The sequence below is a fragment of the Psammomys obesus genome, unplaced genomic scaffold, assembly GCF_907164565.1.
Source record: "Psammomys obesus unplaced genomic scaffold, mPsaObe1.curated_primary_1811, whole genome shotgun sequence".
NCBI lineage: Eukaryota > Metazoa > Chordata > Mammalia > Rodentia > Muridae > Psammomys > Psammomys obesus.
Window position 1 is genome coordinate 1,383,285 of NW_026596440.1, and position 26,555 is coordinate 1,409,839.

At 46.6% G+C, this 26,555-nt stretch overlaps 1 protein-coding gene across 1 annotated transcript in view; it reads right to left on the reverse strand.

Moving 5' to 3' along the window:
- Nucleotides 1-1,558: 1,558 nt before the first annotated feature.
- Nucleotides 1,559-26,555, reverse strand: part of Srd5a1 (steroid 5 alpha-reductase 1) — a 30,912-nt gene continuing 5,915 nt past the window's right edge. The window contains exons 2-5 of the mRNA XM_055597966.1: nucleotides 24,228-24,394; nucleotides 19,788-19,889; nucleotides 13,345-13,495; nucleotides 1,559-3,653 (exon numbers count right to left, since the gene is read on the reverse strand). Of these exons, the coding sequence (XP_055453941.1) occupies nucleotides 3,587-3,653; nucleotides 13,345-13,495; nucleotides 19,788-19,889; nucleotides 24,228-24,394 (487 nt within the window). The 3' untranslated portion in view covers nucleotides 1,559-3,586. The remainder of the gene's footprint in view (nucleotides 3,654-13,344; nucleotides 13,496-19,787; nucleotides 19,890-24,227; nucleotides 24,395-26,555) is intronic.

Below are 26,555 nucleotides of genomic sequence, written 5' to 3' on the forward strand. Positions count from 1 at the left end.
ATGCCTGGAATTTCAAGACTTAGGAGGCTGAGGCAGGAGGATGGAGTTTAAGGGTAGCTTGAGATACACAGTACCATCTTGTCTCAAAACAACAAAAACTCCAAATTAATGAAAAGCAAAAAAATATCCTTCTAAAACATATCATCCTAAAAATTCTCTGGATCAGAAATAATCTAAAAACTAAAATTAGAGAGTATTTAGTACAGCTTTATAAGCAGCACTGAAAACCCCTGCAGCTGGAGTTGGAGGTGGTGACTAGCTGCCTGACATGGCTGCTAGGAACTGAACTGGGTCCTCTGCTGAGCCATCTCTCCTGCCCTGTACGAACATTGTGATGAAGAAAAGAGGTCCCATTTACAGGAAACACACAACTTCAAAACCTAAAACCTCAGCAGCTAAGGCAGTAAATCAGTACAAGACTTGTCCCCAGGCAGATGTGAGTGGAACAAGATACCCACCCAAAGTAAAAAAAACAAAACCCAAAAAGCAAACAAAAAAAACCAAAACAACAACAACAAGGCTAAGTTAAACTCAAAATTAGCTTAGATTAAAAAAAAAAAAAGATTAAAGAAAAAGATAAGCATCGGCGCTGGAGTGCCGGCTCGGTGGTTGTAAGCACTGGCTGCTCTTCCAGAATTGGGTTCCCAGCATGCACACTGTGCTCATAGCATCTGTAACTCCAGTCCCAGCGGATTTGACGGCCTCTGTCGTCTATGGGTACTGCACATACATACGTACATACGTGGTATACAGATACTCATGCAGACAAAAACGCCCACATTCACATTAAAAAAAAAAAAAGATAATTTATAGTGTCAATGAAGTTGTACTCCACCCATATTGGGCAAACATGCTGTAAAAACCTTTCTTTGTTTCCTGTATGAAGTGCATCTGAAAAAAAGTCTCAAGATAAACAAATTACTCCAGATTTATTACTGTGGGGGGGTGGCACACACATGGCAGGGTGTTCGTGGTGAGGTGTGCCAGGGGACAACTTTGGAGTTGGTTTTCCTCTTCTCCATATGGTGGCTAAAGTTGTGCGGCAAACACACTTCTTGCTTGCCCAAGAAGTAAATGATTTTTAAAAGGGCGAAAGAAAATGCCCTGAGGACTAAAGGCAGAAAAGGAACTATTAATCACACAAGGAAATAAAAGAATACTCAAAAGCCATTTGTGTTGAGATCACAGGAGAATCCAGAGGATCTTTAGTGTTTTCCTCCAGGTTCTTGCTCACATAAGCAGCAAATGACAACAAAAAGAATGCTGCCAAACTGGAAATCATGAAGATGGCGACAGGAAGCGCTGGACTTCCTGAGATAATTTAGCAGCTTTATTATAAAGCTTAGAAATATTATAAAATTTAGCTTCATTTTATCCCAGTCAAAACCTATTGGACAGATTTTAATTTGGGGGAAAAAAACTTAATTAAAAGCAGAAAGGGGTCTTTCTGCTTATGCAATCTCACCTAGGGTATTAAAGGACCACCTGACATTGGGAGAGAGGTGAGATTCTAGGGTTGAACATTATCCCAACCTGCCATGGAGACAAACAACACAACTGGACTTACAACTGTAGGTTTATTAATTTCCTCAATAATCATGGTTCACACAGTAAGTTGGAGTTTTAGGAAATGGAGTGTAATGTTAGGACAGGACACCTTTTTAATTAATCTTCCACTTAGCACGCATCCCGCCTTCAGGCGGCTTGGTCCTTTATAAACAAAGAGGCATTGCGTGGCTAGTGTGTGGTGTGGCTTAGTGACAAGGCATCTGCCTAGCAACCCTGGAGTTCTGGGTGCCATGCTAGCACCATGCCCTGTGACGGAGGTCAAGTTCACAGCAAGCATCCTCAGGGGCTCACCTGAGTTCCATGTAAACCTTCCAGAACACACCAGGCAGGCCTAGCCTCTGAGGTTCTGAGAGGAGAGCTGCTATGTGCCTGCTTTGTGTTATGAATACTGAGGTCACTTCCTCAAACTGTTAGCTGTTATTGTTTTATTTAGTTTTTTTCAAACAAGGTCTCCCTACACAGCCCAGGCTAGTCCCGGGCTTTCTATCTGCATAAGCCAGTTATTGGTCAGAAAGGGGAGGGTAAAGGATCTTACAGTGAGTTCCCCCATTTAAACACTGTTTGGTTAAAATGAAACAGCCACATCATGAAGTTTTCTGCATCTGTTCTAGATGTTCTGCAAATTAGAGGCACAGGGATAGTTTGTGTATGAGAGCAAAAGCGCTGAGGAGGCTCTTCGGGGAAGGCCAGCTGGAGAGAGCACAGGGAAGGTGGAGGGTGGACACAGGAGGTGGGCCTCACTGAGGAAGGGGGGTTGGAGGAGCAGGTAGAGACAATAGGTGGTATGTGCACATTGTGAAGTGCTCAGAGGTCTTCATGCAGCTTCCTTTCTGGGGACAGAACGCACACGGTCCTATCACAGCCATTTCCTTCAGTTCCGGCTCCCGGTGACAGTGGGCCAGGGGTAGGTGCATTCTCAGTGCTGTGCTGATCCGGCCTGTGGGGACCCTTCTTCACCAGTGGTCCTCAGACTCCCCAGAGCACAGGGGGTGAGTGTCCTGGTTGAGCTCTCTCTCCCAAGCTGATGCCTGGGTGAGTGGTGTCTTTTATTACTGCGGTCACTTCCTCAAACTGTTAGCCGATTGTTATTTGTTTTTCATTTAGTTTTTTTTTTTTTTCAAAACGGGCTCCCTACACAGCTCAGGCTAGCCCTGAGCTTTCCATCTTCATAAGCCACGATTGGTCCTTGGGTGCATTCACAATAAGAAATTTGGTTTTGACATTTTGTTTTGTGATATTAAGAAAGATACTTTCGAAAAGTACCTGAAAGGATTCTAGTTCTGCCTCGCTCAAAGGAAGAACAAACACAGTGCCAGTGAGCGGATACAGCCTTGTAGTCCCATCTCTCCTGGGGACAGGACATGTTTGTAGGAGCACTTCTCTTCCCAGATCGGGGGGGGGGGGGGGTCAAAGGGCGGCAGACACTCCCCGGCCACACTCCCCCACCTCCAGGCCTCTGTGGCAAGGGCTGAGCAGGCAGAACACAGGTCCCTTGAGGAGGCAGGGGGCTGATACTGACCTGGATAAAACCTGTGCAGGGTTGTAAAAGGTGGTGAAATCAGTTGTGTCCTCTTCCACCTTTGCCATGTAGAAGCCACAGCGGCACTGCCAGGTTCGGTGGCACTGAAGAGGTGCCAAACACGCCCCTCTATGAGAGGTCTTGTGACCTCATAACCCTGTGAGTTCAGGGCCAGCCTGGTATACACTGTGAAACTTTATCTCAAAAGCAAGCAAGCAAACAAACAAAAACAAAACTCCAAAGAGGCACATTTGAAGCCAGAGGCCTCATCAGCTATAATATCCCACTGCTCCCCATATATGACCTGCAAGGCAGCATATCTCCTAACTGCACAGGGTGGAATCAGTTTATGCTTGGCTTACTCCTTTATCAGGGGACAAACCCCTCTATAGCCCTTCCTAAAAACGATGAAGCTGCAGGAAAATTAAGGAAAACAATTCATTTATAGATGAGTGCCCAGAGAGAGATCATCAGAAAGACAGTGCCATTGACAAAACACTAAAGCACAAATGGAATTAGTATTTTTCTCGATTTGGGGTAGTCTTCAAACTTCTCATGGTACCACCTAAAATGAGAGAGAAGAAAGGTGTAAAACCAATTCATTTTGCCACTTAAGTATCTGCGAAGATGGTAACGAAAGTGATTATGCAAGAAATACCAAGGATTTATTTTTTTATATTTTAAAAATGTGTATGTGTGTATACATGTGTGTGCGTGTGTACATGCACTTACTACAGCAAGTGTGAGGAGGTGAGAAGATAACTTTCCGAGAATTGGTTGTCTCCACCACATAGGTACCAGGCATTGAACTCTCAGGCTTGGTGGCAAACACCTTAGTGTATAGAATCATCATCTCACCCCTGAGATTTTTTTTTTAAACAATAGTGACCTAGTAACTTAAGTGTAGATTTGTCCATGTTTGAATAATTTCAAATATCTGAAGAGGGTCTCAGAAGTGACCTAGGTAATTCACCTTTCTTTTTGGAAGGATAGATGCTGGCACATACTAAAAATACAATTGGTAATGTCTGCAATTCATCCCTTCACTTGAGACAAATGATATTTTCAGCTTTGATATAATTACATCAACACAGGCAGCCAGCTGGGGGAGCTGACAACTGAACCGGCAGGATAAGAACGGAAATTAAGAACCCAGCTGTGTCCCACGCCTGTAGTTGCAGCATTGAGAGGCTGGATTGAGGGGTAGCTTGAGCCTAGGAGCTGGAGACCACCCTGAGGAACAGTGCAGGGAACCTCATCTCCAAAATCTCATTTTTTCCCTTATAAGATTTGGAAATAGTCTGTAAAAAGAAGCTTCCAGAGCTGCAAAAGATGCTAAGCAGTTCAAAATGACAAAGGAAAACAATTATTTGTTATTGTAGCAGAAGCGTAAAGGTGATGAACGGAAGGTGAATCAGGGACGTAATGCTGCGTTTAGGTGAATCTAAGTGTAGTCCACAAACACAGAAATGGTAATAACATATGGGCCAACCACCACAGTCACTGTCACATGCTGTCTATGCAAGAGGGAAAATGACAAGAAGCTGGCCAGGGCCTCTGCCTCCCTGTCACCTCTTTGGCAGGGTATGCAGAGATGAGAGCCTCCTCCCATTTCACTGTGTGACTGTGGACATTCACAGGTTCTGAGGCACCCACAGGCCTGCTAGGGGCTCTGCCACTCAGCCCAGTTCCTTGAGATGCCCTGAGAATACCTGCACAGGGTACCCCCCACGGATGAGGGAGGTTGATTCTTCTAGACACTGCCTACTGAAGGTGACAGTGGTCTGGGAAGGGCCAGGGAGGAGTAACCAGCAGAGCACACGTCAGCAAAGACGAGAGAGCAAACTGGTTATGTGATGTGGCACATCCCTAGAGGCCACTGCACGCCACTGGCTGCTGAGAGCTTGTTCTTCAAATCGTTTGAAAAATCATTAGACAGGCAGGAATGAGATATGCTGGTTAAATGATTAAAGTAAGCCTGTCTTGTTAAATTACTGACCTCACAAGTGTTAGCATACAGATGATTCTGCTGGCCTGGGGATCTAAGAAGGGCTTATGCCATGACCAGCTGCTGCCGCCTGGTATGTGTGCCCGATAAAAGGACCACCCACCATCCCAGCTCTCTCTGCCTCTTGTCCCTCTCTAACTTCTGAGACCTCTCTATGCCCTCACGACTCTGCCCTTGCCTGTCTACATGTGCACTCTGCCTCTGCCCCTTCTCCAGGCCCTTATTACTTTTCTTTCCCCCAACAAACCTCCTTATACCAGGGCTGTTGCATGGTATTGTTTCTCAGGGGCACACCATGGCGTGGGCGTGCCACACCGCCACCTTGCTGCATTATGTTTTGCAACAAGTCCACCTCAAAAAGTCACACTTTAAGATGTTTACGTTTGCATACATGTATAGATAGTTTTTAAAAGCCATTATTTTTTTTTTTCTTGTTTCCTATCCCTGGAACTAAAGCTGTCACCTGTGTGGCCTACCACAGGCCTGACTCCTCTTTTTCAGTGGTCCCATCACTACTGATTGAGCTCATGATCCCTCTGCAGGAAAGCTAACTGCCCACCCCCATCACGTACAGATTATGCCAACCAGTCTTTAAACTGTTTTCCTGTCAGATATTGTGTTATGGCTTGCAGACACACCTACACTGCTCCCTGCTTCTCGATAGCAGGCTCTCCTCAGGGGCTCATCTTCACATCCTGCAGAGCTGAGTGATGCTGGCCCCTACACCACAGACCAAGCACTTGAGCCTCGGGCTAGAGAGGCAGTGGCAACAGCCAGCATTCTACAAACACATTCTTTCTTGTCTTTCCTTTTCTAAATCACTATTGCAAAACTTCCTTCACTGTATCCTGAGGACACACTGAGGTTGTCAAACATAAATAAATATGTAAATAAATATGTAAACATTACAATAGTTTAATCTCTCTCTTGAATTTCTGTTTCCTTTATGGCTGATCTTCAGGTACAAGCATTTAGTATGAACAAATAACAAAGCATTATTTTTATAATTAATATAAAAATATTATAAAATATAATATAATATAATATTTTATAAAAATATTATAAAATAGTGGTACCTATTCTACCACTTCATGGAGAGCTGGGACCTGTCATGTCCTCAACCCTTTGCCAAGTAAGTATGGCTGTATAGGCTCCTGGAGAAGGCAGCCTCCCCTTAAATTTCCTTAAGTTTTATTCTCTAAAGAGTACCTTTATTGGCAAGCTACAGCAGCAAATGGCCTATGGCTTGACTGACAATACGAGCATTTATAAACTGAAATTCCAATGCTGCTACTACAGCTTCACTGCCAGGCAAAACTGTTTTCCAACACTGCAATGAGTACAAAGCGAGGAATTGCTCTTGGGTTTATAGGGTTTATAACACCAGTCCTGTTATTACATGCCCATACTTGAAAGGCAAGGGCAAGGGGTTTCTGTTTTCAGACCAGCAAAAGTAAGACCCTGAACCCTGCCCTCAAAGGCATAATTACTTTGTCCTCAGCTAATAAGGGTGATATTTCTGATCATTACCTCCATAAAACTGAATTATTGTTCTTTAGGATTTAAAACCATCCCACACTGATGTCAATTTAAACAATCAATGACAAAAAACACTTACAGCTCAGAAATCCTGCAAATGATGGGGACCTGGCACAGGAAGCGGCTAAGCAGTTTAGGGCTGGGGACTGAAAAGGCCATCAGGTCCATTTTTCCAGGCCAGAAAGGGATGCTCCTCCTAAATGAGCACCGCTGCCTGGAAGCTGGATATGTAACAGACTCTCCAGTCCAGATGCTAATGCTTTCATGGTGGACATGGGTTAAGTGTGCTCCCCAACGTCAGCCCATTTCCTAAGTGATTTTACGTTCTTTATTCTTATGGGGAAAATGTTTATATATCTTTAGAGGCCACTGAGGTTATCAGGACCCTGTTCAGGTCCATTAAGAAAGTGATTTGCTCCTAGTCAAAGGAACGGAATCTGCCTTTGGCCTTGGATGGGGACCTTACATTCTGATCTACTCCAATGAGTAGAACATTACATACTATTGACTCCTTCATTAAAAGTTCATCCAGTTGGGGCTGTTAGTCACCTGGCCAAGGGACTGTCAGGAAGTGACATTTACTTAAAGCCATGCTAAAGAGACAGTAGGAGTAATTAGCCCTTAATGAGATAATATACTTTTCCCTGAGAAAACCCAGCCCTCAGTGCAGTCCCAGCCATCATGCAGCTCTGCCAAGTCTGCTTGCTTTTCTGAGTTTAAAAGTTTAACTTCCTTTTTCTTTCTTTTAGATACTGAAAAAAGGCTAAGCCTGTTTTCTTGGACACTGTCTTAGGGTTTTACTGCTGTGAAGAGACATTATGACCACAGCAACTCTTAGAAAGAAAAAACATTTAATTGGAGCTGGCTTACATTCAGACGTTTAGTTCACACCTCCTAACAGTGCTACTCCCAATGGACCTTGGAGCCATTTTCATTCAAACCACCACACTTAGTATCATGGCCACTTAAGGATATGGATTGCTTAGCTTGAGAGGAGCCCTGACCTGTTTTTTCTTTCACGTATTGTTCCATCTATATGAGGATAAGTCAAAGCCATAGGCCTTCCCTTACTGTGGCTTCACTTGGAAACATGGAGGAGATGTTTCTTCTTTTTGGACTGGACACTGGTTAGGGCTCACTGTGTAGGGTCTTTGTGGTCTCCCTGAACAAAAAGAACAGGCAACTCCCCACAGTTACAGTGCATTTTGAGAGATGCCTCATGATCCCCTGGGACATACTTGCTCTTGGAGGGTAAGCAGTAAATAAGTCCTCTTTTATCCCTCTAATACTGACCACCAGAAGGCCGACTTCGCAGCCTGGTCCTCTTAACTATTATATAATATTTAAACAAAACTTAGACAAAAGCCAAACCTTAAACAAATTCTTGTAATTGATATGAAGAGTAGACCCATAATTCCACTGATTTAAGTAGAGGTTTGACATCAGTGTGTTGAACTTTGACCTTCTGCATATCTTACTGTCTTAGTTAGGGTTACCACTATTGTTATGAAACACCAAAACACCATGATCAAAGCAACCTGGCAAGGAAAGGGCTTATTTGGCTTACACTTCCGCATCACTGTTAATCATTGAAGGCACTCAGGACAGGAATTCAAAGAGAGCAGGAACTGGTGCAGAGGCCATGGAGGAGTACTGCTTATAGGGTTGCTTCCCATGGCTTGGCCAGCCTGTTTTCTTATAGAACCCAGGAACACCTGCTCAGGGATAGCCAAGGACCACCTACCCAGGGATAGACCCCCTTGCACAAAATATGCTGGCCTTCCCTCATTGATCACTAATTAAGAAAATGCCTTATAGGCCTGTCTATAGAGGTATTTTCTCAGTTGAGGTCCCCTCCTCTCAGACGAGTTTAGCTTGTGTCAAGTTAGCGTAAAACATTTTAGCACACTTATACAACTCGCTCAGACCCTTGTAAGATGATCAGCTTTTCAGGTTTTCTTTTTCATTCTGGAAATGTTGTGCCTGATTTCTGAGACCCCCAAAAGACCACCAGGAGCCACTCACTGGTATGCAGTTACTCACTGACACTGCCTTGAGGTCTCAAAGATACATAGAATGACATAACAGAAACAGAAAACACAGAACTTGGCCAAGACAAAAATGCTTACCCGGGGTTCCGATCCTTCGGCTCGGGGGTCCTGGGTTTTTTGGGGTTCCTGGCTAATGCACCAGGATGTTGTGCCTGAATTGTGAGACCCCCCAAAAGACCACCAGGAGCCGAGTCTGTTGCAATTACACGAGGATCTTTACTCATAGCTCGAGCTGGGCCTCTCAGACACCAAGGCACTGGTATCCAATTGAGAGCCCCATGTGCAGGGTTGGGATTGATTTATAGGCCCCAGTCCCTCCCATTACACCCTAAAGCAGAAGAATTCCAGTCTGGCAAGCATCTATTGATTGAAACACAAAGGGAGATGCTGCATTTAAAAATGATTGGCTAGGGGAAGGCACCAAAATCACTAATGGTTTTGACTGTCTTTGTTCTCTCTTGTTGGGGGTAGGGAGAGTACCTGGTCTTGGGTTTCGGTCAAAATGCCCTCTCTTGTGCTGATCAGCTGTTGCTAGGGTACAGGGGTGACTATATATTTCGTGGTATCTTCCAGGAACAAGGCTACATGTGACTTTTGTCAGGAGCTTGAGCCACCTGGATTGGCTTCCTACCAACCGTATCTCTAGTGGTCAGGAAAGAATGCAGTAAGGCTGGTTCCCCCCCCCCCCCCCCCCCCGACAGCTAGTCGGCCTTGACTAGTCTTTGTCCACTTGTTCCTTTAACCCAGTAACCCAGAAACGTAATTTTTAATATTTTGGTTTCCCAGAAAAACATCCAGCCACGTTGTGATACATAATGACACGAACACAGGAGCAATCAACCATCCTGGCCACGATGATCTTTTATAGGTTCTCCCAGCTCATGTCATGGCAGCTGTTTGATACTGAAGACAGTGCTATGCAGCACTCCTACACAGTAATTTAATGCCACCTGTAGACAGTGTCATACTGTGTGGCTTGATAAGCTCCCAAGAGACCTTACAGAAATTATAAGACAGTCTTAGTGATCTACATAAATAGCAGATGCACAAAAGTCATGTGCTCCTCAGAAAAACTGAACCCAGTGCGTTACAGTGAACAGGAGACTTCCATCGAATCCTGTATAACACGCTGGACCCAAAGCACCTGTCCTTATAATGAAGATGGATTTGTCCAGGTTGCTCTCACCATCTTTGGGTCACTCATTGGGAACAGGAATTGACAGGTCTTTAAATTTTATGGCGTCATCAGTGAGTTGCAGTAAGTAGTCTTGATTAAGGAGAAGCAACTGGACAAATGTACCCACCTTTACCAATGTCTGACCCAAAATTCTGGTTAGATTTGGGGTCACCAACTGTTTGTAAGCCTATATTGTCCTTTTTTTTTTTTTTTTTTTTTTTTGAGACCAGGCCTCACAATGCTGTCCAGAACTCTCTATGCAGACCAGGGTGGCCTTGAGCTCACAAAGCTCCTTCTGCATCTTCCTTTCCAGTGCTGGGATTAAAGGCCTGTGCCACCAGGCCCAGCTCCTTCTGCTGTCTTTAGACTCCACTAACCAGAGAGAAGGCAATGTAAATATAGGCAAATCCAAATGCTCCCATTATCTCTTGTAAGAAAACCTTCCCAGGGGATAGTGGGGCCGAGCCTCCAGGTTTTTCATTTGTCTGACTTTGCCCAGTGTTTGAGAAGGCAGCCAAGTAGTATTCTTGGAGGATTCTTGGAGCCAGTTTGTGTGTCTAAAGTGAGATGTAGTCAGACAGGGAAATCTTAGGGGAGTTGGCTTTCGCCTCCTTGGTGCACGGATGGGGATACCCACACCTTCCCTAACCACCTTACTTAGCACCCTGTCTGACCCCAGTTTTCTCCTTTAGTATCAGCTCTGAGACAAGCCAGGAGCCACATTTTCTGAGTCTACTCAACAGCTACTCTCCTTAATTCAGCTTTATTCACCATATTCACAGAGCTAGACAGCCAGTTTTAGGGAGGAGGCCAAGAGGGTCCCTCTCACTAGCCAAACAGGATACTAGGGGAGCCAAGGAACCAAGATGTAGCTCCATCTTCAGGTCCAGGTTCCACATGCACAGGGACAGCCTCTTGTGGGCTGTTGCCTTGTCCAGGCTCCTTGCTATTCTTTACATCTGCTATATGTGTTAGGAAAACTAAACAGTGGTGTGTCTCTAATTAGTCAAATGAGCGATCATACTATTGAAAATTGGATCAGGAAAGATGAGACATGAGGTGGCCAAGTCTGTTGTGAAGCAGTTTTCTATATCAAAACAGGGATGGAGAAAGTCCCACTCAATCTCTGAATATGAAACGTACAGAAATGGGAAATAAATAATTCACTTTTCCAAACAAAAGCCTTACTAGTGAAAATCCCAAGGCATTCACTGTGTTGCTGGGGAAATCAGGATCTCTTCTTTGGGTTCTCAATCTTATCAATAAAAAAGTAAGAAATGGCATTAGGAGGAGGCTGGGAGACAGTGTTACTGGAATTCGAGAGAAAACAAGGCAGGCAATGTATAAGCTGTAATCCTGTGTGCTGCTTGGGGGCTGGGAAGGATGTGGGGGAGACGAGGAGAGACCAGCATGCTCAGCAATGGAAGTGACCAAAGGAGGGAGGGAGGGACACAGAGCAAGGTGCCTGTGGTGGGGGTTCATAGGGAGTGGAGTTGGAGTAGGTACAACTTTGTTGGAAGAGTATGACGTTGTGGGATAGGCTTTGAGGTCTGCTACGATCAAGCTATGCACAGTGTGACAACACAGTCTCCTTCCACTGCCTGTGGAATCAAGATGTAGAACTGTCAGCTCCTTCTCCAGCACCACGTCTGCCTGCATGCTGTCATGCTTCCCGCCATGACGACAATAGACTAGACCTCTGAAACTGTGAGCCAGCCCCAGTGAAATGTTTTCTTTTATAGGAGTTGCTGTGGTCGTGGTGTCTCTTCACATCAATAAAACCCTAACAAAGACACTAAGAGAAAAAAGTGATTGATTTTGGCTACCTGTCTAATCCTAAACACCCAGCAGGAAAGAGCAGCTCATGGGTGAGATGACTGGTTCGCTTTTCTAAGCGACTAAGGGAACCATATTCTTTGGACATTGGGCTCAATACACCATTGCAGTGCCTATGTGAAGCCAAGACAGGTCTACAATAGCTTTAACCTGATAATAATCAAATTGTGATTAAATTTTTCCCCCCAGCTGGGTGTGGTGGCACAAACCTTTAATCCCATCACTCAGGGAGGCAAAGGCAGGCAAATCGTTGCGAGGCCAGCTGGGTCTTCAAAGTGAGTCCAGGACAGCCATGGCTACACAGAGAAACCCTGTCTCAAAACACACACACAACAAAGAGAGAGAAAGAGAGAGAGAGAACAAGCAAACACGACAGAGACAGAGGTGAGATCCAATCTCTCTGGCTCTCACAGTACAATTTTTTTTCTTCTCTCTCTCTCTGGGAGGCCCCTGTTACTGTGATTCTAGCCACTTAATAGCTATCAACATGCCTGGAAGTGAACCCAGGGGTCATCACTCTCTGGACTGTACTAAAGTGACCTCTAGCATTCTTCTCTCCAGTCCATCTGCTCCTTTGTTTCTATAGTTAGTCCTGCAGAAAGAGCCCAAGATGCACTGCCCTCCTGACTGTTACTGCAGCACCCGGACCAGCAGAGATCTCCTCATAAGAGTTCTTTCTCCTTTTAGACCCCCCCCATGGACTCTGCCCCTTCTTAGCATGAAGCAGCTACAGCAGTCACTGCCCTATTCCCTGACAGAAGTCAGTGTTTATATCTGAGATGGGGACATGAAGGGGAGTGAGAGAGGCCTAAGAAGGCCAGAAAGCAAATGCATTCTGTCTATGATGGCTGCTACTTGCTCCAAGTATAGGCTGCGAGGTCAATCAGCAGAAAGGCATGGGGGCTGGCATCTAAGCTACCACTAGCAGAAAGGAAAAGCCTGATGAGATACCCAAGCAAGAATCCATGTAACAGCCTGCCAGTCTAGGCTGCTCCCATCCCAGTGGGACAGAGCTGCTGCCTCTCTTGGCAGCTAGGTTGCCGGCCACAGACAACCAGCAGCCCTCTGGCAGCTCTCACTCACGCTGTGCTTCAGGCACATTACATTTGATAATGTAGTTCCTGGGTATAACCTTCCTCTCAGGTTCTTGCCCTGTTTCTTTATACCTCTGTATTTCTCAGCAGGTTGTGGCAGTGTGAACAAGAATGACCCCATACGGGCTTGTATAATAGAGGGCTTAGTCACCAGGAAGTAGAGCTATGAAAGGATTAGGAGGTGTGGCCTTGTTAGAGGAGGCAGGCTTTGAGGTTTCAAAAGCCCAGGCTGAGTCTAGTCTCTCTCTCTCTATTTCGGCCTACAGATCAGGATGTTGGTCTCAGCTAATGGACTAAATCAAACTGTAAGCAAGTTCCCCGTTAAATGCTTTCTGTCAAACACTTGTTTGGTCATGGCGTCGCTTCTCAGCAATACAACAGTGACTAAGGCACCGAGCTGCAGGCCCCAGGGAGGATCCCCACAGGTCCTGCCCCTGGGCTCTCAGCTTTTGTGCTTCAAGTTAATATTAGCATTCTGAATGTCTAGCCTGAAAGCCACGACACTGAAGTCTAAGAGCAAACTAAGAATGCAAACATGTCTTAAAACTTACTGATGATGCTGCTTTGCTCTTGTGAACAAGACGAAGAAGGTGAAGAGAGCAAACACTGCGCCCTGGAGGGACCAGCTGGCCAGGGCAAAGCCACACCACTCCACCACCTCCCCAAAATAGTTGGCTGCAGACACGTATTCAAATAAGCCTCCTAGAGAAAAAGAGAAAAGAGGAGAAAGGTCACCACAAACATCTGGAGGTGCTGGAAATTGTTGGCAGAACAAAAATTCAATATTGGAAAAAAAAAAAAAAAGCTCTTCACTGAATGCTAGCTGAAAGGCTAATGAGCTGGGATGGTGAGCCAGGGACAAGGGACTTAAGACAGTACAGGCCTTTATCTGAGGTGGGGGGGGCGGAGAAAAATCTGCAAAATGTCACCTCCTACGAAAGGAATAATGGGGAGGAGTGGTTGGTTTTCTGTGCAACATCCCTGTCTCAGGTTCTGAGCCAGACCACTACATAAGGGGAAATGCCGGCTGTGTGTGTATGTATGTGTGTGTGTGTGTGTGTGTGTGTGTGTGTGTGTGTAGTGGGAAGCAGAAAGAAGAAAGAAATGGGAAGGTTTGTCGCAGGTGTGGGAGCAGAAGGAGGCAGAGGTTAGATAAAGATCACAGATTTGATCCTAGCTGGGAGTCTAGTTGAGAAACAGGATTTCCTAAGAAAAAAGTCACTCAATGTAGCTGCTGCCCTCTGCCAACAGGATTTGGAAACAGCCCTTTTCTGTAGCAGACTTGGGAAAGCAGCTTAAATCAGGAGAGACTGTCTCTGAAGAAGAGGGTCAGGTCTGGCAGACTGATGAGCAAAGAGCCTGGCAGAGGTGGAGGGAGAGAAAGGCCTGAACGAAGGAAAACTTCAGGTGTAAGGTCTTTCCAAATATGCATTAGGTGTATTACCCTCTGGGCAGTGGTAGCCATGGGGCACCTCAGCCAGGCTATGCTACAGTAGAGAGATTTTTGAGGAGACATGGACTTGGTGCTGAGTGGGGGACAGCTGAGGGCCACTATAGAGAAGCCCTGTGTGTTCCATTCTAGGTCCCCATTCACAGCTCCACGGAAAATCTGCTGTGGGTAGAACTTATTTTAAAAAGGTGTTTATCCCCTCCGTCAGAAACCACCTCTAGAAGCCACGTCGGCAACCAAAATGCACGCAGGTCCTGGGGGAGCTCAGGTGGTGTACTTCTCAGAAGAGAAGAAGCTGTTGTAACAGAGAACACAGGTCAGACACCGCAGTCTGGTGTATGTGGCTAGAAGCAAGTACTGGGTAGGATTACACACTTATCTGCAGCTACAAGGTCACAGCGCAGCAGGGCTTAACTCTCACATGTGTGAAGTGTCGAGCGAATGTGTGTGTTGACATGGGCATGGTCAAGACCAGGAACCGGGTCTTTGTCCTACAGGTGTGGCAATGTTTTCTTTGAGTGGGTTCACAGGGATGGACAGAAAGCCTTTCTCTGGTCCATGCATGATCATTAACAGTGTGTGCTGAAAATATCCACTGCAGTTTTCTCCCCATAGATGTTTACAGCCTAAAGACTGCTTGCTCCCTAACGAAGGAGAGCTCCTATCAGGATCAGCCAAACCTCCCTCCTTGATCCAGTGGTATGCCACACACCCGCTTCCGAATCAGCTCTGTGTGATAACTTCGGCTCTCAGTTCAACACAACATAATAAACAGGACAGGTTTTCAGAATGCTGCAGTTTCACCAGCAGCCAGCAGTCCAACTGATCCCAGATTCTCTGTGTGACTGTCTGTGGCTTCTTCATTCCCTCACTGTCCCAGTCAAGTCCAAGTCCCCGGAGCTGTGCAAGGACAGCACTGAGGGAGAGGGAGAAAGTGAAGATGGTCTGTGATCTAACACACAGTTAAACATGATGGTTTCAAATACTAGGGTTGTTACTGTAGGGTGGGTGGGTCCTCACACACGCATGCATGCATGCACGAGGTTCTCAGGTTCTGGGCTTCTAAGAATTCTTGTGTGCATGCATCTGTGGCCGGACTCCAGGGGGTTGTGAGGCTCATCTGCTGCTTCAGACACTTCCCTGCAATGACACTGTCTCACTCACCCCAGAGAGAATGAAGTAGGGCAGACATGGTGGCCCAGGACTGTTATCTCAGCACCGGTTACATGAGATCTTCCATGAAAAGCTAAGTGTCTTAGTGATAGGACAAGGGATTTAGGGAGGGCCAGAGTCTGGGAGTGTGGTCAAAAGTAGGTAAGGTACTTGCTGCCAAGCTTGATGACCTGAGTTCAACCCCCAGAGCCCACAGGTTGGCAGGTGAGAACCGACTCCAGGGAATGGTCCTCTGACCTCCACACATGTGCAGTGGCATGTGTGTGCCCCTGCATGTATACACACGCACACGATGATGATGATGATTATGATGATGATGATGATGATGATGATGATGATGATGATGATGATGATGATGATAGAAAAAAAAAAAAGCCTGAATCCTCGAAGTGGGCACCTCTGCAGCCTCCCTTCAAATGCCACACCATCCCAACCTGGGGTGGAGGCCACAACAGGACACCATGTGACCTTTCTCTTTGGTGTCCAGTGTGGAGACCATGGTGGAAGCATGGGGTGGGGCAGGGGCTGGTGAGCACACACTAGCTAAGAATCCCACACAAAACTCTGCTAGGCGCCGTCCCTTTGAAGAAGGCAGCATAAGGAGACAGCACAAGACAAGTGTGTGTAAAACGGTACAAACAAATGTATTGCCCGAGACATTGTTATGCACTAACTTTACAGAGTGTAAAGACAGATCGCATGGCACAGCTACTTGCCTCGTAAGCACAAGGACTTGATTTCAGTCTTCACCACCCACATAAAAAGCCAAGCGTGGGGTGTACGCTTATAATCTCACTTCTGGAGAGATGGAGGCAGGCATATCCCAGAACCTGCTAACCAGCCAATCAAGCTTTTATCTGCTCTCGAATGCTTTAATTGAGCAAAACAAAGCAGTGGATTGTCACTGTCACTGCCAGCTCACCGCGCTTGCCCTTTCCCTGGTCAGGGTTGACGGTCTCTGCATCTGCGTGTGTGGACAAGCTGGGATCCTATCTCTGTGTTGACTCCAGGCTCTGCACCCACCCGCCAAATAACCTCACTTGGCCTTGGCAGGAGACACCAGTGTAACTGTCAGCTCTGGTAAACAACTCCACTGGGTGTGGCTCAGCCACTGAGCACAGACCCCATGCCGAGTGACACACTCAGAGCGTCCTGGAAGGCAGACCGTGCGGTGAGTTGGTCGGTTCAAGACTCACGGCTGTCACACCTTGTGCTTTGGATCTTTAAAACCACTGACAGAGCTGACAGAGCATAAGTAAGGGATGCTAGGGCAAAAGCCTATGTTTCCTCCTTGGGGACCACCTCAAGGATCTGCATAACCACCAAAGAGAAGATTGTCCAGGTGCAGCCGATGGCTTTCTGTCATTTTCCCATGGTACAACGTGCTGAGCTCCTCTGAATATCAGACTTGAGGCTCTATCCCACCACCAAGGCTTTCTTGTCTTCAGGGTGTGTTCTGTGTCCTGCAACAGGCACACTGAGGTCCCCTGCCCTGCTTTGTACAGCTGTCATGGAATCCAGTCTCTTAGGCTTCCTTTCCTCCTCTCATTTCATTTCCATCTTTCACATCCTTCTGTGGGACCTGCTGGATGTTCTGCTATGGTTTCTGTTGTTTCTTGGTGTGACTCTTAACTCAGAAGATTAGAAATGATGAATGTTAGAAAAGATTTCCTGCCTAACCTCACAGCTCCTGCATTGCCTTTCCTGCTTGCTGGTGGCATCTTCTGTTTTCTGGGAGGCACTAGCCTTTGTATCATCTGCTCAGCTTGTTCTAAGGGCCCTGGAGGCCTCTGGGAGATGTGCAGCTACAGACAAGAAGGTGGTCTCTTCTCACTGCAGGATTAAAGCCACTCTGCCTGTGGCAGGCAGGGCACCAGGTTTGGAGCGGGCAGTGCTCTGCTGGCATTTAGTCAATGGGCACTGATGCTGTAGCTGCTTCATTTCCCCAAAGACAAACTACACTGGGATGTCAGCTGCAACTTCCTCTGCTCAGAGAGGCATTCCTATTAACAGAGGAATTTCCCCTACAGTGTGTCTGCAAAGGTGTTCTGACTTTCTTGTTCTTCTGGTTTCATGATGTTGGGTTAGGACATGAATATGCAACTGGTGTCAAGAAATGAAAGAAGCTGGGTGTGGCAGCACACGCTTTTGATACCAACCCTTGGGAAGCAGGGGCAGGGGGATCTCTGTGAGCTCAGGGCTAGCCTGGTCTACAAGGCAAGTTTGAAGCCACCCATGGATACACAGTGAAAACTTTGAATGAAGAAGAAGAAGAGGAGGAGGAGGAGGAGGAGTAAAAGAAGAAAAAAAAAACTTGAAGGAAAAGGGATACAAGTTTTGTCGCATCTCTACTGCCATGGGCTGGACAGGCTGTTGTATTCAAAGGGCCTCAGGCTCCTGTGTGACCACTCTGGCTGGGCAGGGCCCTCCCCTGGGATCCTGCCATCTCTGGATTTTATGAGTATCAGTGACTATGAAATGTCCCCTAGAGACCCATGTATTTGAACATGTGGTGCTCAGTTTCCGGCACCATTTTGGAGCTTGTAAGACTTTTAGGAGAAGTTGGGCTGTTGAGGAGGGTGGACCTTCAGAGTATTTCTAGCCCAGTCAGGATTAGAGATAGCTCTTGACACTTCCTGATGTCCAGTATGAGCCATGCCAGCCATGAAATTCTGCTGTGCCTCCCAGAACCCTCAAAACTGCAAGCCAAAACAAGTCCTTCCTCATTCACTTGCCTCCGGCCAGGTAGCCTGCTGCGGTGGTGAGAAAGATGCTGAGTCTAGATGTGGTGTTTTGTGAACCTGTCACTTGCACGGCTTTTGCACTTTGTGGATCCTTCTATTCTGTCCCCTGGACCTGATGCCTTGTCCCCAATTGTGAAATCAGGTGTTTATTATGCAGATGTGGGTGTGACTAGGAGGCAGGGGCAGTGCCTATGTGCTCTCCAGGAGATGGCTCCTTTGGAAAGTCACAGCTGACTGCTGTCTGCTCATGAGCACAGGGCCTCAGGGGCACCTCCCCATCCCTCAGAGCTTGTCCTCCATCACACCTATGCTTCGATGCTGTTTCCTTCCAGCAGAAACACTCACGCACAGGAGGAAACGTATGGCTGAGAAATCACTCCACAACACTTACCCAGCTCAGGAATCTCCTGAGAGCCATAGGGTTCACAAGGTACCTCTCTGATTACAAAGGCGAGAGTCACTGCAGGGGAGGAGAAACCTGCTGACTCAGGAAGGCAGGGAGGAAACTCCAGCAATGCAGCTTTGGCTTCGCTTTGGTGAGTCACTACCCAGGCTGGGGTGGGCTGTGGGGGACCCAGCTGTCTCTGAGTCATCCATGCTCCAGTAAGCAGTACCAACCAAGCCACTGGCTCACAGTACTAGCCTGAGGCTCATCCTTTCTCCGGTCTGCCATTGGTGCCCTGCCTTGGGGGAACACATGCTTGTTCACATAAGGAAGTCACACAACAGTCTATCACACACTGTGACTTCTAGGGGATGGCTCTGCTGCTTCCCGGCTCTGGGGAGTTGGGACTAATTAGAATTTGGCGTGACTCGTTTCATTTTATTTATTTTGTAAATCTTATTTTTACTGTTAATCAACCTCACGTGTTTTCAAAGTTTTAGGTTCACCTGCAATGCTGTTCTGTCTTTAGGAACTCTCTGAGGTTCTACTTTCTTGGTGCTTAGCTGTTGGCTCCTTTACTCATCAGTGCCGTGTCCACTTTAAATCTGACCCCATCCAGTCCTCCGAGTCAGCGGGACTCTTGGACATAGTGCTTAGGTTCCTCAGGGGACCTGCAGCTTGTGGACACCCATTCCTCTGGGCATGACGCAGCAGTGCTGGTTCTGCAACCAGGCCCATGGATGCACCACAGCAAGACCACGAGGAGCACAGCCCACCCACAGCTGTGGGTTGCTCAGAGGGACCTCTAAGTGAGGCCGAGGGGGTACCAGTCACACACTGTCACACAGTATTCTCTGAACGCCAGCACACACTCACATTTTGTCGCCTGATGACTTTTTCCTTGTAGCACACTAATGTATTAAAAAAATTTTTTTTTAAATCCCATCCAATATTTTATATAGTTTCCAAGAGATTGCATGAAAGAAGCTATTCCACCACAGTGCAGGACAGTAAGGACCAGAGTGTGCTGTGGCCTGTAAGTCCTCCCTATCCTGCTTCCAAACACAGAACCCCTCCACTGCTTCATCATCTTCAGAAGCCAGAACTGACCCCTTCTAAGTGAACAGTCCTAACTGTGGCTCACACTGAAAACCTTCAGCTGCGAGTTTGCAGCGCTGAGAAACGAAGACAGGCAGGCAGTGTGCAAAGCAACTTTGCAGAAAAATCCCTCTCGGTACGTACCCCTGGGTATTTTGTATCCGGTTTCCCCTGGTTTTCTCAGATTCCTCAGGATGTAGTCTGAATGGATATTTATCACCATGCCCGCTAACCACAAGGCAAAACCTAAAGAATAAACAAGATTATCGTAGTTAATAACTGGCAGGACTTCAGAAAGCCATGCTCAACTGAACAGTACACCACAATCCTCTGAGTCAGGGCTAGCGTGAGTATGAGCTACAGCTGGCAGCTAGCTACGGCAATAGGTTGTTTCCTTATGCATGTCTATAGACATCTATTCTACCAAAATCACTCGGGCCTAATTTGTGGTCTCAGTCTGTGTTTTTACCAAAACAGGAATAGAAAACAGGACTTATGATGGGGCAGAGGGAACCAGCCTGCCAGTACACTTGCCTTCCCTTTTCCTCAGGAAAACTGCACCGAGAAACACTTACAGTCTCCCCTCCATATAGGAAGAGGCGAATATTTACTGGCTACACACCTACCCACCCTATCCACAGGGGAGCAGGCATAGACCCCAGGATCCCATCTCTGGTTCTCTTCTGTCCTTCCCTTGCAGCCCTGTAATGCAGGTCCCTAGCATCCTATTAGTCTGCTAGCAGCTCCCAGTCAGGTCTCCTCTGGCCCAGGCCATGCCTCTCCTTCCATCCCGCGGCTAGTGGGTACAACATGGTTCTCCCTAGCACATCAGTGACTAAGGTTTCTCTCCCTGGGGTGTTTCCTCAGGAGTGTGTTTGTCTTTAAGAAGCAGGGTGTGAGACTTTCAAAGACACATTAATGTCTGCTTCAGCTCAGAGCTTAGGAAAGAGGTGCTCAAAAGTGGTCATCGTGGACAGCACTGGTATCACACCAGTTATTTTCAGCCAGAAAAGGCAAAGTGCCAAGCCTGTAACAAGAAAAGACTCTGATACAAAAAGGGCAAACCTGATTTTTCTGATATTAAAAATGTGAAGGACAAACGGTGTTACAATTGTTATCAGCACTACATGGACTAGGGGACCCGTGGATTTTGCCATGCTGTGGGACACCCTCTTATTGTAAACGGACCCTTTAGGATCCTGAGTTTCTTTATTCTGACTCTGCCACCAGCAATGTCATTTTCCCTCTAAACATATCAAATGCTGTGGTGAGGTTTACTGTATCCTGGTGATTACGGGACTTGCTAGTTCTTTTTATTTTTGGATTTTGGATGTTACATCTACATGATTTGGCTTCTAAATAAAGTTAACAAAGAAAAGCAAATTGTCCGGATTCCATGTTTCCCTCCTGAGAGACTAGCTTTACTCAGTGCTGAGAGTGGAAGAAAACTAGTGTTGTGTGCATCCATGACACACAGTGGACTTCATCTGTGGGATTTAAAGGCATAGAAAGCCTTTAAAAATGTATCTGTGATGGTTAAAACTGAATGCCAACTTGAAAGGATGCAGAAACGTTGAGGAGACACACATCTAGACATGTGCGCATGTGCTAACTGGGGTGAGCCGCTCCACCGTGAGCGTGGGCAGCACGGTTCCACGGCCTGTGGCCTGGAACTAAGTAAAAGGAGAAAGTGAGCGGGATAAAAATGTTCATCTCTTTCTGCTTCCTGACCGCTGACCCCACGTAACCAGTAACCTCGTGCCCTTACCACCATGCCTTCTCGGGCACAATGGCCTGTCCTCCCAAATTGTGATTTTTGCTAGAAATGGAGAGAAATAACCAAGGAAAACCGGAAGCAGGGGTACAGGTGCCACTATGCTAAGCCTGAGCACCAGGCTCCTCTAAGGTTGGACATGCTTCACAGTGGGAGTGTGGGAGTTGCAAGGTCATGCTAGAAAAGCCACAGAAGGATGTACGCAGAGCTCAGTGGCCCATCCTGGGAGCTCAGAAGGTCAGAATCCCAAGAGAAAACAGACAGTGGAAACCTGCCTCACACTGGCTCAGAGGGGAACACACGTCCTGAAAGGAGCTGGGCTAGAAGCCATTTGTGTTACATTTTGGCAAAGACTGAAAACATTCTGCCCAGGTCCTGAGAACTGGAATGAGGCTGAATTAAAAAAAGCTAAACTGTTTGGTGGAAGACATTTTCAGACAGGAAAGCATCCAGGCTGTGGCTTGGCTACTGTTCACTGCTTAGAAAGTGGAGTGGCAAGTGCAGCATGGAGGGGAAAACATGCTATTTGGTGAGGAAAGGCAGTTTACTCTGGATGTGTCTGGTGGGTAGGCCTAGATCCTAGGAGCTCAGTTATGTTCCTTCCAGCGCTGACTGAGTTGGGAAGATCCACCCTGAATATGGGTAACACCTTCCATGGGCTAAGGTCCTGAGCTCCAACATTCACCTCTCTACTTCCTGACTGGATTCGAGGTGACCAGCCGCCTCACTCTCCACCACCATGCCTTCCCTGTCATCACAGTCTGTGCCCTCGAACTGTGAGCCTCCAAACCCCTTCCTTCCCTAAGCTGCTTTCCTCTTGTGTTTGTCACACTAAGGAGAATAATAACTGATACATTTACCCAAGTTAAAATGGATCCACTTTTGCCAAGCCCTAACTGAAACAAATAAGTAAACAGAGCCGGGGATGCACAGTACATGTAGAATTGAGGAGCATTCATGGGGAGCATGCATGTACACATGTAGGAATAACAGAGCAGGGTGAGGGCATGGTGTAGACATGCAGGAGCAACACAGGGGGGTGCATGCACATACGCATGCAGGAAGACTAGAACTCGGCATGCGTGTATTCGTGTAGGAACTGCCGCCTAGGCTCTTCCAGAACCACAGCCTTACCCAGCTCCTTCTAGATGTGTCTGTAAGAGGGCTGCCTCAGTTGAGGCTGAGTAGACTCCACCTTTGCTTTCTTTGAAAATTCCTCACACACTCCCCTTCAGTTTGCTCCTAAAACCTTCCCTTTGCCTCAGCTTCCTGGAAGACAGTCTGCAACAGGCTGTACATTTCTGTGCATTCCTTCTCCCCTCATCACACATCACTTTGTTTCAGAGAATCTTCTGATTGTTACTTGTGGTGGCAAATCTTTCAGACTGAGCCTGTTTATGGCTAGGGGAGAGTTTTTTTGTTTTGTTTTTTAGAATTTTGCTCCTGGCCATAAGTGGCTTAAGGGCAACTACCCATCCATGCAGCTTCCTGTCTCCTCACAAAGCAATGCACTGTATGAAATCCAAGTATAAATGAGGGAATGTGCCTTGCTGCCTGCTGGGAATACCACTTTCATGTCCTTCTATTTAACGGTGGAAAAGTCGATCGGTCTGTAAACAGTTAATAGTTAATAGGCAGCTCAGGTGCAGGCCAGCAGCAACGGTGCCTCCTGGTGAATCACTGTCTGATGATGAGCTTTAGATGGTGGCTACTCCCACAGGCCAAAAGGATGTTATCAGAATGATCCAAATAGTTCACACGGAAATGATTCACTAGATTCACCTGAGTCTCAGACCTAGCTGGGGTCACACAGCCTGTACTCCAACACAGCCTGAAAACTGGAGCTCTCAGCCCTCATCCAAGAAGCTTCTCTTGCAGCAGATGCCACTGCAGAAATCTACAACACTCAGAATGCAGAGGACAACTGACTGCAGAGTACCCACCCGATGCGGTACATCCATAACACAGGCACTGCAGTTAAAGCTCAGGGAAGGGGGTGGGGCATAAAGATCGTAAGAGCCAGAGGACCAGGAAGGCTGCTGTGACACATTGTCTTCTACACATGACAAGGATGCCACATCCATGAAATCTCAACAGGATGGTTGCCTAAACAAGACTAGTGTAATGACAATACCAGTTGGTGTGCCAGTGTGGCTGGGGATTTTCACAAGATGAAGAATCAATCTTCTCTAGGGATTAGCGCCATGATAGGTTATCCAATCCCAAGTGGTCAGACCCAAACACATACACATCTGAGCAACACTAAAAGGACTCAGTAGGTTTCCTGTGTACGTGCGTATGTGCATGCATCTGTGTGTGTGTGTGTGTGTGTGTGTGTGTGTGTGTGTGCGTGTGTGTCACCATAATTAAAGAAAAGGGGGTTATAAGTTTGAGAGGAAGTTGGGGAGACATGGGAGAGTTGGAGGGAGAAGGAGGAATGGAAAGGTTGCAAATACAATACTCATGAATGAAAGTCTCAAAAAATAAATTAAAAAACATAAGCATTTGGATACTTATCTTTTACTAAATACAGAAAGAAGACAGACATGGAGACAGAGAAGCAATCCTCCTCCTTTTGACTGCTGGCTCTGCACCCACAGGTGCATCAAAAGCAGCACTGCATCTCCAAGTGCCCCCACCCAGCTGCAGCTTGGTGCTGCTTCCAAGTTCCAAGCAAGGACAGCCTCATCCTCCCTGCTGTGGAGCCCCAGGGGAGGTCACATGACCTCCTAGGATGGTTCTTCTCTCAGGTGGGCTTTCTGATAGAGCCTCTGGGGCCTGAGTGGAGGGAATGACCTGTGTGCACTCACCCATCAGGAAACAGGGATGGGTCTTCCAGCCTTCAGCGTACACAGCAAACTGGCTCAGGTATCTGCTCTGCATGTAGCCGTTGACGGTGCAGAACAGGACTGCAGCGACAAAGCTAAACAGAGGTGTCGGCTTCCCTCCCCGGATCAGGAACGGGAAAACCAGCGTCCTTAGGAAACACAAGCAAGACACAAACTGAAGAGCTGGAGGGTCTGCTTCTGCACTATTGCTTTACATGACTTGGGGTTTCAGTTCGTTTTCTTGTATAGATGTCGTTCTTGGTTCACATTTGTACTGGTTTACTCTATGATAAAATCAGGGGTTTTGAGATAAAGGACTAACTATGCCTCACTCATGTTCATCAATCACAGTAGTCAGGATTCCAATCATATAGAACGTGAAAAGATACATTGACTCAGAAACTGGACAAATCCCCCCTATCCTAGAGGCAATCTGAAACTCTGGCCTCTGTGTGCACATATACTCATGTGCACACACCCCCACACAGACAGACACACAGACAAATAATCTGTGTGTACCTGCACTCATGTGCACGTATGTCCACACAGACACATAGTATAAAGTAATAAAGATATATTAAAAAATGCAAGTTTTAAAAGAAAACATGCCTATTAAAATACAGTTTACTGGTGGTAGAGGGATATCTTGTTTGGTAAAATACTTGTCTTCCAAACATAAGAATTTGAGTTTAATCCCCAGGATTAAAGGTTCAAGAAGACGAAAGAAAATTAACAAGATTAAAACACACAGAATAGACTCGAAAATAAATAAGTCTGACCAAGACTTCTGGGCTAATGGCACAGATTTCTATGGGATGAATGACATGTTGGAGATGGGTAATGCTCTATTTATGGGTGATGACTTCTCCAGAATATTGGAATCACAGATGGCAAGCTTTCATCAGTTAGGACTGAATCTCCAATCTAGTCCTATAAGTTCAGTGCTCAATTCTGAACGAGTCACAAATACTGCTTGGGACTTTCTGAGCATGAAGTCCTACTCTGTATCTGTGTGTGCACGTGTTCCTCTTGTTTGCTGGTATTCCTAATCTACCAGACTGGGAAGGGTGTCACTCATGGGCAGAACCAGTACGCCACAGACTTGGTCATCACCATCTGCTCGGAGCATGAGGAGTGGGCTACACTTGCTGCTCTGCTCCAGCGCGGTTGTCTGACGGCTTAGAAAGGTGTCCACGCATGGTTCTGATTTCAGAGTTGACAGAGCCACGTCGTGAATGAGGTGAGCTCTGCAGGGCTCTTGGAAGCAGCTTCTCTGCAGACTTGATAAACTATTTTCATGGGTCACCTGAAACTTCAGAGGCACTGTTTGCTTCAATGTGCAAAACATGCCATAGTTTAATGTTAAGGTTATTGGTATCTAAGGTCATGTCAACTGCTTTATAGATTTTTTTCCATTGTGCTCAAATTCAACATGGAATGTCCATTATCATGTAAATTTGCAACAGACATAATTTCTACACGCAGGCTATGGCTCTGCCATTGTTTCGTGAGCTGGAATCTTCATGTTTTAAAAATCTCTTTTTTACTTGGGGGTTGCTATCTAACATTGGATGGGAAGAAATTAATCTGCAGGGTTTTAATATTATGCAATGTGCACATCAAGGAACGAACCAGACAGAATTACATGAGCTTTTCAAGTGAACCACTGAAATTGCATACCATAGCCTGCTATCAGTAGTTGCACTTTATGCTTGCCTCAAGAGCCAGACTATCTCACAAAGGCCCCAGGGCCAAGCATGGGAAACCGTCCTTTGAGATGTTGGTCAAGGAAGTCCAAGAGATTCCCAAAAGAATTTGGGTTGTTGCCATTACCCTTGACTATCTCTCAGCCACCACTGTGCCTCTATGCCACAGGCCCCCCCTTCTGTCCTCAGCACCACAGAAGGTCCATATTCCCAAGGCCAGGGTTTGGCTTCCCTCTGGTGCAGTCACACAGGAGTCAGGCCAGACTCTGTTAGCACCGCTTCTGGGCCTTGCCCAAACAACCCTCTTCTCTACCTCTCCCTGGTTAGGTCCTGTATCACCTGCAATACCCCGTACCAATGAGGGCTAGTGAGAGTTTGCTAGACTGGCTGCAACAGCTTCTTAGCAGCACTAAATGCTGTTTCCACCCTGGTTTTCTTCCAGGACTTGCCGAAGGAGCTCGAATGACCGTTTAATAAGTAAGATGCTTGGGGAGAATGGAAACTGCTTATCTTTTCTACTGGGAAAACTTAAATGTCGCTCAACTAACTACATGGGCTGTGTGTCTAGTAACATGTATCTCTCCCTCCACCCTCACCCAGCTAA